Raw genomic sequence first — 14,384 nt, 5'->3', positions numbered from 1 at the left:
TCTTTCATTCCCACCAACATTTAACTTTCCTATAATGGTTTTGGCCTCCGTTGATGATCACTTCCTGAATGAATGAGCTTTGGAATTGTTGGGTGCTAAATACATGCGTAGAAATATTATTGAGGCACTATTATAGTTGCTAATGAAGTACAGCAGTATCTTTTTTTTTTTTTTTTGAGCAAAGTTGTCAGTGGAATAGCATCCAAGAGCAGAGTTGCAGATAATAACAAATAGGGGCTGTAGATTTTTAAAATGAGGGTGTTTTACATGTAATGTACAAATAATTACCTTTTAATAAATAGGCAGTGGTAGATATAGAGCTTGTCTTATAACATCAAATCATATTTTTAAAAAATCTTTTTAATAAATACTCTCTAAGATCTGTATCTAGATTATTTTAAGAATTGATTGATACAGTAAGATTCCACGTAACAAAAAGAATTTGGGCACGGTCTTGGAGTTCTCTCAGTAATGGGATTTAAAATGTTGGCTACATATGCCATAATTTTTGTTTGATTGTTTCTGTTAGGGAACATTGAGAAATTAAAACATTGTGAACAATTTTAAAATATTGTTGGTTTCTTTTCTTTGCTGTTGGACCTACCTGTGAAAATGGTACTGCAAGAAATATGTTTCTTTAACAGTATTTATTATGTATCACTACCTAGACTGGGGATGGGGTGGTGCATCTTTGGTGTTATTAATCTCTCTTGAACCAAAATAATGTACTAAGTTCTTGAAACGAAGTGCATTTTCAGATTTCTAAACTTTTTTTTCTGTTGGACATGAGATTTTGTTCAATAATGTTATTAACTAATCTTTTTTTAATAGGAAAATAAAAAATATTTCAAGCGTAGCGAACTTGCGAAAAAAGAGGAGGAAGCATATTTTGAAAGATGTGGCTACAAGGTATGAATCTTTGCTTTTATATTAAATTTTTTGTTTTTGAGTTTAAATTTTTACAACTGTTGTTAAAGTGACAAAATTATTGATCTCTGTTCAATTTATCAATATTATACATTAGCCTATAAATGAGAAGCCATCTGGAGAGGTATGAGTTTTTTGTTTTGTTTTTGCTCTTTTTTTATATCTTGAATTCAGGAAAATACATGCATGACTTTTGGCCTGGAATGGTTTGGCTTTTTGTGGGCAGCATGAAGTGGCTTGAGATCAAAGCTTGACTTTTTCTCTTTTTTTTTTTTTTTTTAATTAATCCTCAATCTGATACCACCTCATTTTCATCACCACCACCATTGCTCTCCCTACCTCTCCGATGAAAGTATATTTTTAAAGGGTTCTAAACATTTTATTCGTTCAGCAACAGTAGTGTTAACTTTCTTCTGAATATTTCAAGCCATTGACTTTATGTTTACATTGTTTATAATTCCTTTGGCCTTAAGTCCCTTTGCCTGAAATACAGTTCCATGTAACATTTATATGCTTTTGTGTGATAAGATCTCACTTATCAAATGTTACTCAGTCTACTGGGTAGAAAATGTAAACTTTGTATGTTTTCTAGAAACACATGAGTTGTCCGGAAGGCTTTGCTTGTATAATTTAGAAGCATGACTGATACTGTCTTTGAAATTACCAGTTGATAACCTGTTGGAGTTTTCATTTGGAGGGGTTGAAGGCTTATGAGGTGGAAAAGTTGTATTTAAATTAATAAATTTTAAATTTACATAAATTTTAAGTTTAAATTAAATTTTAATAAAAACTATATCTAGTTTAACAATTTTGAAAACAATTTTTTCTCTCAATGCTTTGTCAGAGCATGAATTTGAAATAAACTTTTTGCTCTTGAAACATTAATATGAAAATAATAAATACTCTTGTGCATGTATTGAGGAGAGTTCTGAAAATTAATTTATCTGGCATAGCATTTCTAGAAAGAAGCATGAGGAATTCAAATGGTATGTATATGCATTTGGTTCTTTTTTTTTATGGGGAGAGGACAAGTGTTGAAGGGAAATGTTATATTTCTGAAAAGTTTGGGTTTTTTGGGGGGGTACATGATCCAGGAATCGAACCTGGTCTCCCGCATGAAAGGCGAGCATTCTACCACTGAACCACCCATGTACCCTCTGAAAAGTTTTTAAATTTGAAAGTTTATATTTTATTTTCCATAAATATATTGATTTTGTTTGCTTTCAGTTTAGAAAACTAAAATAAACTTTATGTAAATAACCACTGAGTAAGTGTTGACAAGAAGTGTCATCTTTTGCTTGTCCGACATTGTCTAAGTCAGACTTGTCCTGAAAGAAGAATCCTTTACCTGGAGTTAATCTGCTGACGTGTTGCATTCCCACATCCTTAAATTTGAACATTTTCAGCTTTTTGAAAAGGTGGGAAAATAATTTAAAATAATGGTAGCTTTTGTTTTGTTTAGATTTACTCAGTGATTTGAAACTGTTTCCTTTCTTAAACAGAGGGAAACCCCAATGCAGAGTAATTATTGGGAAAGTAGTGCTTTGTCCAGCTGACAAAATGTCTTAGACATTGTGTAATTAAAAATGCTTTTAGTCCTGAGATATTTGGAGTAATAACTGTTTTGATGTGCTTAAAAAGAAAGTGCAATGTTCCTTTCTAATAATGTTTTAAATTTTTCCTTCTTGGTACTGATGAAAATGTAGTATTACTTTCATTATTTTATAAAAACTAGCTTATTTTATAAGACTTGATGCTGATTTGACCTGTGAAAATATTGAAATTTAGCTTTTTCACCTTAATTTTCTATTAGCACTATTAACACTGATAAATGTAACATTCACACATAAACTGTAACTTTGTAAATTATATAATTTTAGCTAGATAGCTTTCTTTAATTGAATATGGATTTTGTTCTTAATGTTGATCTTTTTTTTTACATTCTTTTAATCTTCCTGCTATTCTTAGTGTTTTAAATATATGTTTTGTTCAAATGGGAAACCATGTTTCAATATCTTTTTTGCAGACCACACAGTGGGGGCTTATAAATTATTGAGCTCAATTTTCCTGAACTGTGAGTTGGACAGGACACTCAAGAACATGTATGGAGGGATTTTTTTCTCTGCAGATTCATATGAGCAAGAGTTTCCATTCTTTCCTTGTCTGGTATGAGTAAAGAGGTGCTTTTAAAAATTATTTTTCTGCACAGTTCATAGCTCAGGTTGAGGACAAGTTTTGGATAGCATTGAGAATTTTTCTAGTTGTCCACCAGTGACTTTTGTGTGAATGATATGTTTCAAAAAGTAGGCTAGGAGGAGCTAATAGATGTGTCATGAGTTTTTGTTGTTTTTTTTCTTCAGTCTTCATTTTGAAGCCAGAGCCGTATTATCCTGGGAAGTGATTTTTCTCAAAGAGGAGAAACAATTTGATTGTTTTTAAGGAAAAAAAAACCAGTTCTTCAGATTCTAGGGAAAAAAATGAGTCAAAATTTCAGCCATATTAAGTTTTTTATTTTGGAAGCTATTATGTCATTCTTTTATAGTAAGAATGCTGTCTGCTGTGTCCATGCTTTCTATTTGTGGTACCACTGAAAGAATGAATTTGATGAGCTTGTAAAACATGCATTTATTGTCAGCCCTTTCTCCAGAGGAATGTTTAAGAAACCTTCAGTGTTTAAAATGCACTAAGACAATAGAATGGTAACTATGATCTGTGTTCTATATTGAAAGGTAAATTTCATTTCTTTTGGCTATTAATACAGATACAGCCAAAAGAGGAGGACCAGAAACCGTTAACTTCATCAAATCCGGTATTAGAACTTGAACTGGCAGAGGAAAAGCTACCCATGACTCTTTCAAGGCAAGAAGTAAGTTTATATCTGAATGATCAGTGAATAAAAGAAAAATCTCTACTGGGTTTGCATTTATTTATCCATTCTTTCAGTAAGTGATATGCCATTATTTCCCATATAAGATAGCTTATTAAATGCTGTGTAGCTAGATTGTTATTTTCATTATGTTCTGAATTAATCTCTGCTTTTCTTGATACTATTATCTTAATTTTTTTTTGTAATATATCATTCTAAACTTCTAAGTATAAACATGTATATTCTAAATGGGTATACTTAAAATAATCTAAATATTTATACTTAAGTATTATTTGTCTAAATTATGTTAAATAATGTACTATTTTGTAACTTACTTTCCCCTCCCTTATTTAACTGTAAATCTTTTCAGGTCAAAATATAGAGATCTACATCATTTTTTTTTTAAATTTTTTATTAACTAAAAAAAAAATTACAAGAACGAAACACAAACATTCCCAATACATACACTCAGCAATTCACAATATCATCACATAGTTGCATATTCATCCTCATAGTCATTTCCCAGAACATTTGCATCAATTCAGAAAAAGAAATAAAAAGACAACAGAAAAATAAAAACAGAAAAAAAAAATTTTACATACCATACCCCTTACCCCTCCTTTTCATTGATCACTAGCATTTCAAACTAAATTTATTTTAACAATTGTTTCCCTTACTATCTATTTTTATTCCATATGTTCTACTAATCTGTTGACAAGGTAGGTAAAAGGAGCATCAGACACAAGGTTTTCACAATCACACAGTCATATTACATCATTTTTAATGGCTATTTTCTCACTGTTTATTTGTATTGTTATATTTTTAAAACCAATTCTTTATTAGTGATCATTTAATTTGGAATGACATTTCCCTGCTATAAATAATACTAAATGGGCATCCTTGTACAGAGATCTTTATAGACATGTATCAACTCTAAGTATACTTTTTTCTTTTCCTCCCCTTTCACATAAATGAAATCATTCACTTTTTTGGGGGTAGGGGAGGTGCATGGTCTGGTAATCAAACCTGGTCTCCTACATGGAAGGTGAGCATTCTACCACTGAAACCACCCATGCACCCTGAAATCATTCACATTTATACTTTTTTTCACTTGAAAATGTGTTTTGAGGACCATTTTACTTTGGTGTGCTTGTGTGCACATGCACACACACACACACACACATACACAAATGTACCTGAAAGTTTAAAATGGTAAATGAGTGACCTAGCCTTTCTGTTCCTTGATTTCTTTATCTACATATGAGGATAATAATAGTGGTCTACCTCATGAGATTTTCAGATTAAATGAGGCAATACATGAATATTACTTATAGTAGTACTTGGGGGTAAGCCCTCAATACATTTAGCTATTATTTTTAGTAGTTCTGTAATTTATTGGCTACTACCGATGGATATGTAGGTCATTTTTAGTTGTTTGCTGTTATAAGCAGTGCTAAAGTGATCATCCTTATGCATACATCTTTTTTTAAAAAATACATTTATTGAGAAATCTTCACACACATGCATTCCATACATGGTATACAATCATTGGCTCACAGTATCATCACATAGTTATGTATTCATCACCATGGTCATTTTTAGAATATTTGCATCACTCCAGTAAAAGAAATAAAAAGAAAAAAGAAAAAAAAAACTCATACATTGCATACCCCTTGCCCCTCCCCCATTAGTATTTCAGTCAACCTATTTTTTTACCCTTTACTCCCCCCTGTTATTTATTTATTATCCTTATTTTTTTACTCATCTGTCCATACCCTGGTATTCTAGTGTGCTAGGTGCCAGAATGCAATATACCAGAAATAAAATGGCTTTTAAAAAGGGGAGTTTAAAAAGGTACGGGTTTAGGGTTCTAAGGCCAAGTAACTGTCCCAATTAAAGCAAGTCTATAGAAATGTCCAATTGAAGGCATCCGGGGAAAGATAGCTTGATTCAAAAAAGCCAATGAAGTTCAGGGTTTCTCTCTCAAGTGGAAAAGCACATGGTGAACATGGCATCTGCTAGCTTTCTCTCCAGGCCTCTTGCTTCCCAGGAGGCATTTCCTTCTTCGTCTTCAAAGGTCGCTGGCTAGTAGACTCTGTGGATCTCTCGTTCTTCTGTCATGGTTCTGCAGCTCTCTCCTCGTTCTCTCCAAAATGTCTCCTCTTTTATAGGATTCCAGTAAACTATTTAAGACCCACATAGAATGGGTGGAGACATGTCTTCATCTAATCAAGTTTAATACCCATAATTGATTAAGTCACATCTCCGTGTAGATAACCTATCAAGTTTCCAACCTATAGTACTGAATAGAAATTAGAAGAAACCGTTGCTCCCACAAGATTCATTAGGATTAAAACGTGGCTTTTCTAGGGAACATGAATCCTTTCAAACTGGCACACCTGGATAAAAAGAGCATCAGATACAAGGTTTTCACAATCACACGGTCACATTGTAAAAGCTATCTAGTTATACACAGTCATCTTCAGGAATCAAGGCTACTGGAATAGAGCTCAGCAATTTTGGGTACTTCCCTCCAGCCATTCCAATACACCATAAACTAAAAATGGATATCTGTATAATGCATAAGAATAACCTCCAGGATAACCTCGCAACTCTTGTTTGAAATCTCTCAGCCACTAAGACTTTATTTTGTCTTATTTCTCTTTCCCCTTTGGGTCAAGAAGGCTTTCTCAATCCCATGATGCTGGGTCCTGGCTCATCCTGGGAGTTCTGTCCCATGTTACCAGGGAGATTTATACCCTGGGAATCCTGTCCCATGTAGAGAGGAAGGCGGTGAGTTCACCTGCTGAATTGGCTTATAGAGAGAGGCCATATCGAAGCAACACAAGAGATTCTCTGGGGGTGACTCTTAGGCATAATTATAAGTAGACTTCTCCTTTGCAAGAATACATTTCATAGGGCCAAACCCCAAGATCGAGGGCTCATCCTGTTGATTTGGTTGTCCCACTGCTTGTCAGAATATCCGGAATTCCCCACATGGGAAAGTTGACTATTTCCTCCTTTTTCCCCAGTCCCCCAAGGGGACTTTGCGAATACTTTTTTATTCTCTGCTCAACTTACTCTGGGATATATTGCGACATCACACTAGCCTATACAAACCAATAGACTCTCACACCATATTCAAGATTCCATTTGATTATGGTGTTCAAATAAACTGATTGTACAAGTTAAATTAGATAATACACTATCCAAAATATAAATTTTGTACTAAATAAACATCCCTAACTTTGGGCTGACACAGAAGGTGAGGTTTTAAAATATGGATGATATCATCCTTTATAAACCCTGTATTCTGATTTACCTTAGTCTTCTCCAAATCAGGTTCATGCATATCTCTAATTGAAGTCTGATAACTTTTTCTTATACATATATACATCCTGATGCATCTGTATGAGTCTATTAATGAGGGAATTTCCTAGAAAAAGAATTTCTGTTCAAAGGATGTGTCTATTCAACATTTTTTTTTTAATATTTATTTTTTAACAGGGATAGGAGCAAACAGAAACAGTGACTTGAATTAGCAACAGGGGTAAGAAGTAATGAAAAGAGTTGTTCAGTTAGTAGCTTAGAGAGCCAGCTGTAACAGCCAGGTACTGCCAGGCATAAAGAGTGGGAGAAAACCAAGCGTATACACAGGACAGGAAAACCTGACGCCTTCAATAGGACAGCTAGGAATAGAAAAAAAGATCAGGACTGAGAAAATAAGGAGACGACAACACCAACTTTAAACAAAGCTATCTTTTGAACCAATACATGTTTCCCCCACAGGGGGTGCACCATTCCTGGAGGTACTGCAATACCAGGTCGATGCGCGGAGTGGACAGAGCAAGTTCCTATTCCATCTCCCTGCTCCAAAAATCCTCTATTCTACATTTTGATGGATATTGCAAATTTCTTATGAAGAAGCTTTACCAATATGTTCCACTTTTAGTTTATGAGTGCCATTGTCTTAGTAATTCTGTCAACTCTTTATTTTAATTTTTCTTAGCCTTTGCCACTTTAAAAACATTATTTTCATTCTTTTCAATTCTTGCAAAACCAATAGGTGAAAAAGTTATCTTGTTTTAACTTTCAGTTACCTGATTATTAGTGAGATTGGGTATGTTTTCAAGAGTCCAGTGGTCGTTAGTATCTCTTTATTGAATTGATATTTTTCTGTTTTGAAATTGGTCTTTTTATTGATTTATAAATCAACATATAAAACATACAAACATATATTAAACATGTATTTTCATGAGTGTGTTTATGTCAAGTTCACATACAATGCATACTACTTATCAGTCTATCATTTGATTTTGACATATGGCAGTTTTAAATTTTACATGATCATATCAAGCAGTCTTTCTTTGTTTTCTTTCATTTTGTCAAAAACTAAATAATTTACTGGGGATTTTTTTCTCTGCATAGGTTATCAGGAGATTGAGAGAAAGAGGAGAACCAATTAGATTATTTGGAGAAACCGACTATGATGCTTTTCAGCGATTAAGAAAGATAGAAATCCTCACACCAGAAGTTAACAAGGTAAGTCACATCAAAGCTAGGAACATATCATCGTATCACATAAACTGGAATAATAGGGAATTTGATTAATTGCATTATTATAGGCAAAAATGAAAAAAAAAGTAGTTGCCGGATTGCTGCTGAGTGTTTTCTTTAAATAAAAGAAAACACATTTCTTAAGCACATAGTCCAATGTGTTTGACAGAAACATAAAAGCATATAACCATTACCCTTATAAAAATATAGAACATGTTCATCATACTATAAAGCTTCCCAAAGACCCTTAGCCAATTCCAATGCTTATCCCCACTCCACCCCAACCTTTAGAGCACCACCTTTTTAAATTCTGTCACTGTAGATTAATTTTGTTTGTACTATTATTTCATATAGATGGATTTATGGAGTGTGTACTCTTCCGTGTCTGACTTCTTCTGCTCATCATAATGTTTTTTAGATTTATTTATGTTATTGTAGGTAGCAATTTATAACTTTTCATTGCTGAGTAATACTCAGTTGTATGAGTACCACAGTTTGTTTCCAAGTGCTATGAGCATTTTTATATAAATCTCTTTTGGGCGTATATTTTTATTTCTCTTGGGTAAGTACCTAAAGTGGAATTGTGGGATAATAATTTTTTTTTTAATTTTTTATCAAGAAACTGCCAAACATTTAGAAATGTGTCAGCACTTATGTATTGTTAGTCTTTTAATTTTAACCATTCCCTCGAATGTGTAGTAGTACTTCATTGTAGTTTCAACTCACATTTCCCTGATAACCAAAAGTGATGAGCATCTTTTCAGAGTTAGTGACTCTATCTTCCTTTGTACAATGTCTGTTCAGGACTTATTCCATTTTTAATTGGGTTGTTTGCCTTTTTATTACTGAATTGTTGAAACTTTTTATATATGCCAGATGCAAACCCTGTGTCAGATATACGGATTTATGTTTTGTGAATATTTTCTCCTAGTATATGGTATACCTACCTATTCTCTTAACATTGTCTTTTTTTTTTTTTTTTTAACATGGGCGGACACCGGGAATCGAACCTGGGTCCTCTGGCATCGCAGGCAAGCATTCCTGCCTGCTGAGCCACCGTGGCCCTTAACATTGTCTTTTGATGAGCAGAAGTTTTCAATTTTGATGAAGTTTTTTTCTTTTATGCTTATTGCTTTTTGTATCCTGCTTAGAAAATCTTTGCCTGTGCCAAGATTGCAAAGAGATAGTCTTCTGAATATTTTTCTAGAAACTTAGTAGTTTTAGCTTTTACATTTAGGGCACTGATCCATTTCAAATTAATTTTTGTGTATTGTATGAGGGTAGGGACTGAGATTCATTTTATTAAACCTATGGCTATCTAGTTATTATAGCATTTGTTTAAAAGATTGGTCTTGTTTTCCTTTTGACTCCTTGGTACCTTTGTTGAAAATCAATTTACTGTCTTAAATGTAGATCTGTTTCTGGGCTTTCTATTCTCTTTCAGTGATAGAGTTTTATAGGCTATGTTAAAACACTTTTTATTAAATTACAGTAATTGATTACTTTACAGTAAGTCTTTTGAAGCTGGGTAGTTTAAGTTCTTCACCTTGTTCTTTCTCAAGGTTATTGTGTTTATTCTCAGTCCTTTGTATTTCTTTATAATTTTTAAATGGAGTCATCAATTTCTACAAAAAAGCCTGTTAGAATTTTTAAAAGGATTGCTTTAACTTTTAGGTCAATTTGGTAGAAGTAGAATGGCCACTCTTAACAAAATCAAATCTTTCAATGAAATTTTGTGGTATAATTAAGTTTTCTTTAATACCTCCCAGCAGTGCTTGGTTGTTTTCAGTATAGAACTGTTGTAGATCTCTGTTACACTTGATCATCAGCATTTTTTGATGCTGTTGTAGGTAGTATTTTAAAATCTTCTTTTCTAGTTGTTCGTTGCTAATAAATAGAAGTAAAATTGATTTACTTCTATTTATAGAAGTATTCTATTTATATTCTATTTGTATATTCTATTATATTCTATTTGTATAGTAAACTTGGTTTATTTACCTATCAGTCCTAATCTTTTATGGGTAGATTACTTAGGATTTTCTATGTATCCAGCAACTGTCTGTGAATCAAGAAACTTCCTTCCAGCCTTAATGTCTCTGATTCCCTTTTCTTGCTCACTGTACTGATTAAGATCTCTCTAGTACAGTGTTGCATAGAAGTGGTGTGAGAGTGAGCAGCCTTGCCTTGTGCCTGATTTTAAAAGAGAAAACGATGTCTTTCACCATTAAGTGTGTTGTGATCTGTAGGTTTTTCTAAGACCCCTCCACCCCATCAGACTGAGGATGTTTCCTTCTATTTAAGTATTGTTGGATTTGATTTGCCAGGATTTTATTATCGATTTTTGTACTTATGTTCATAAAGGATACTGGTCTGTAGCTGTAGTTTTCTTTTGTTGTGATACCCTTGTTTGGTATTGAAATCAAGATAATGCTGGTCTCATAAAATGAGCTGGGAAATATTCCCTCCTCTTCTGTTTTCTGAAAAAAATTTGTGTTCTTCCTTTACTGTTGGAATTCACCACTTAAAGCAAGTGGAATTTTCTTGGTATTGTGAAATTGTTTATAGTTTTCTCTCATTGTCCTTTTAATATTCATGGTAGTTGTAGTACTATACCCTCCTTCATTCCTACATTGGTGATTTGTGCCTTTTGTATTTTCCTTTGATCAGTCTCCTTAGGTGAGCACTTTTATTGATCATTTCAATGAACCAGTTTTGATTTCATTGACATTCTCTGTTGGTCATTTTTTCTGTTTTATTGATTTCTGCTTTTTCTGATTTGTTCCTCCTTCATGTTAAAAGTTCTCTTTTTTTCTCCACCTTTAAGATAGAGACTTAGATCATTGTTTTTTAAACTCTTCTTATGTAATCATTTAAAGCTATAAACTTTCTCTGTGCACTGCTGTTTTTTTAATTTTTCACCATTTTTTATTTTACATTTTCAAGACAAAATATTGAAGTGTCTAAGTAGATGACTGTATAATTCATGAAAAGACTGAATGAGAACTGTAATCAAATATTACATGAATAGGATATGTCGTGGATTTCCAAACTCTTACTCAAGTAATTACTATGAAGTAACGATTTCTAAAAATGAAAAATAATTTGTGAAGAACAAATTATCATTTGGTTGGGGCAAAGAGCCAAACGAGAAGAAAAGAGTGATGGCAAAATGCAGCCTTTACAAGGCTTATAGCAAACATGCTAATATCTACAAAGTGTTTTTGTATTTATTCTACTTGACTAGGTCTCTTGGGTCCTCTCTCTGAATATGTATTTTTAACTAGTAAAGTGATCATAAAAAGAAAAGAAGTCTACTAAAGTGACTACTATCCTCAAGGATTTGAACCATTTGGGATAATGTAACAAGAGAAAAAGTTCAGTGTGTAATACTATCCCCAAACCTATTATCATGACTACAGCTTCACTGAATCTTTCACAAACAAGAAAGGCAAACTATGAAAACAAAACAGGAGCTGTACTATTAGATAAATTAAGGAAGTATGATTTGGCTGGACTAGTTTCTGGCAGAGCAAAACCCTGTCTGACTCCTCTCAAGAAGGATAGGAAACTGACTCCATTAGCCATCAGAGTAAGCTAATAAGGGGATGTAAGTCTTTGTTATCATCATGACCAGAGGTGGAGCAACAAAAGGGATTAGTCCTGCCAGAGTTATATATAGTGCTAGCTTTGGGGTGTTAGGCAGGTAAGTGATCGTGCTTGGTAGCCTGGCTGGAAGTACTGCTTCCTTCTGCTTCATAAAACGGCATGGAGACGTATGATAACATTGCCTCTCATTCATACACACTGAATACAACAAGAAGAGCCAAAGCCTTGGAAACAAAGGGGAAAAGTTCTGCTGGAGAAATGTCTTGAGAGAAAGTGTGTCTGTTCTCCTGCTGGCTCCTACTGCCAATGGGAAAGGGTACTTCGGCATCTTTGAAGATGCTTGAGAAATTTTCTGCCTGAAGTAAAGCATACTGGACCCTATTGAAAAGTCTTATTCAGGAAGATGCCTGGCAGTTCTGATGAGTGTATTTTCATGACCAATTACCAGTGTCATGCTGGGAGATGGAGAGCTGAGCTGCCTGTGAAAGGACATTTAGGTAAGGCTAGTGGGGCTTAGCAACTTCCATTTCCTTAGGGTGGAGCTTGACGTGGGCTAACTGGTTCCCAAGTTGGAATTTCAGCCTTAGAGCCATTCTTTTAAAGCAGCTGAATCTGTGGGGTCCCTCAACCATCCTTACTTCTATTCCAGAGTTCCCAGCCAATGGAACCTGCCCTTCCAAGTTTGGGATGATAGAGAGGCTTGTTGAAACAATCTCAGACTATTAGGGGTAGAGGAAGGCAGGAGTCTTGGAATCTAGGCCAAGTGCGGCTTGGTCAAATTGCTTGCCATCACTGGAACTCGTTTTTTACTTTTGCAAAGCAACAGGTTTTTTAGACGCAACAAGGTACATCTAACTCAGCATTAGGGTCCTTAACTTTTAATATTATTAAAGCGTAAAAACCACAACAACCCTGCCCCTACTTCCATTCTCTTTGCAGGGCCTAGAAACTTCATTTAGAAATAAAGAGCACAAGGGTCAGGGTTTTCACTTCTCCATGAAAAGTGTGATGAAAAGAACCTTGGGGTTGGGGGGTGATCCAGCAAGTTAAATCAGTCCTCCCTCAGGTTTATCTTTATTTATTTCTCAGCTATGGGACCTTGGGCAAGTCCCTTCCCCTCTCTGGACATTTAAATTTTCAGTGTCCTTCCATCTCTAAGATAAAGTGGATGACAATATAAGACCTCAGGGGCCTATGTCAGCCCATTCTTTCATCCTTTTGGATTGCAGGTAGCCTAGCTTCATGATTGCCAACCATCAAGTGACTTAGCTTTGCCCTGCAGGATGGGCTCACAGCAAATTCTTCCTTAATAGTAACTGCTTCTAATCCTATGCAGTGCTTTTGCTTTATCACACCAGTGTGGTGTTTTCATTATCTTTCTACTTGAAAGATAATTTTTTAAAAATTGTGACTCTATTTTTGACTCATAGGTTAATGGAAGTGTGTTGCTGAACCTTTAAATATCTTTTCGTTACTGATTTCTAATTGAATTCCATTTTGGTCAGAGAATGTATTCTGCATGATTTCAGCCCTTCTAAAGTTACCACGACTTGTTTTATGTCTCACTGAACACTTGAAAAGACTATATTTTATGCTTCAGTTATACAGTTCTATAAATGTCAGTTACGGTGGTGGTGTTCAGATGTTCTGTGTCCCCAGTAACATTTTATTATTTACTCCATCAGTAACTGAACAATGGGTGTTGTTGTCTATAATTCAGTAACAAAGCACCCCAAAACCTAGTGGCTTAAAAAAAGTATTTGTAAAATTTGCTTTGGTTATCTGTGACTGTGTGACAAAGCACCCAAGCATTAGCAGCTTAAGGTAATTATCCCTCATAGTTCTTGGTGTGCTGGGCTTTTAAGCTGGGCTGTTTTTGTTAGAGTCTTTCCATGTGATTGCAGTCAGGTGAGGGTTGGGCTGAAGTCACCTCAAGATGATTGGGTTGGGCTGCTCAGTGGTGTCTTCCCTCTGCTGTCTGCTCCTGGGTTGAAATGACAGGGATAGCCAGGGGCTGGCCAGACCTCTCTTTCTTAACGTGTCTTACCCGTCTAGTGTTCCCTCACAGAATGGCAGTCTCTAGGTAGTTGGACTTCCGAGTAGTGGTTTCTGATCTCCTCCAGTACAAGTATTCTGTGAGGCCGAGCTGAAGCTGCAAGGCTTTTTATGATCTATCCTTGAAGTCATGCATCACTGCTAATACTACAGTCCACAGTTTACACAGAGCCAGCTCAAACTCTGTGTTGCATTTCCAGCTATTTGCTGAACTTCTCTACATACTGTGTTTGGTTTTATCTTATTATAGCGCATACTGTCTTATAGTTCGCCTAAACACAGCTTTCTCCTGTGTTCTACTTTATGATCATTATGCATTGAATCGAGAAACTTAGAATGTGGTTCCTTTTTCTTTCTTATCTCTTCCCCTTCC

At 34.7% G+C, this 14,384-nt stretch overlaps 1 protein-coding gene and 2 pseudogenes across 9 annotated transcripts in view; 1 reads left to right on the top strand and 2 right to left on the bottom strand.

The window, feature by feature from the left end:
* Positions 1–14,384, top strand: part of PRPF18 (pre-mRNA processing factor 18) — a 78,207-nt gene that overhangs the window by 14,847 nt on the left and 48,976 nt on the right. For 3 of the 9 annotated variants that reach the window (XM_077169379.1, XM_077169386.1, XM_077169383.1), the window contains exons 2-5: positions 832–909; positions 1,025–1,051; positions 3,689–3,793; positions 8,222–8,335. In XM_077169379.1, the coding sequence (XP_077025494.1) occupies positions 832–909; positions 1,025–1,051; positions 3,689–3,793; positions 8,222–8,335 (324 nt within the window). Of the gene's footprint in view, positions 1–831; positions 910–1,024; positions 1,052–2,248; positions 2,346–2,953; positions 3,094–3,688; positions 3,794–8,221; positions 8,336–14,384 lie in introns of all 9 variants that reach the window. The other 6 variants (XM_077169382.1, XM_077169387.1, XM_077169384.1 and 3 more) reach the window with 3 other exon arrangements.
* Positions 7,581–7,724, bottom strand: LOC143643085 (U2 spliceosomal RNA; annotated as a pseudogene).
* Positions 11,578–12,624, bottom strand: LOC143691209 (transmembrane protein 69 pseudogene; annotated as a pseudogene).

This window comes from Tamandua tetradactyla, chromosome 7 (assembly GCF_023851605.1).
Source record: "Tamandua tetradactyla isolate mTamTet1 chromosome 7, mTamTet1.pri, whole genome shotgun sequence".
In the NCBI taxonomy this organism is placed as follows: domain Eukaryota; kingdom Metazoa; phylum Chordata; class Mammalia; order Pilosa; family Myrmecophagidae; genus Tamandua; species Tamandua tetradactyla.
The sequence above is the reverse complement of the archived record's forward strand: the minus strand, read 5'-3'. Positions and strand labels throughout refer to the sequence as shown.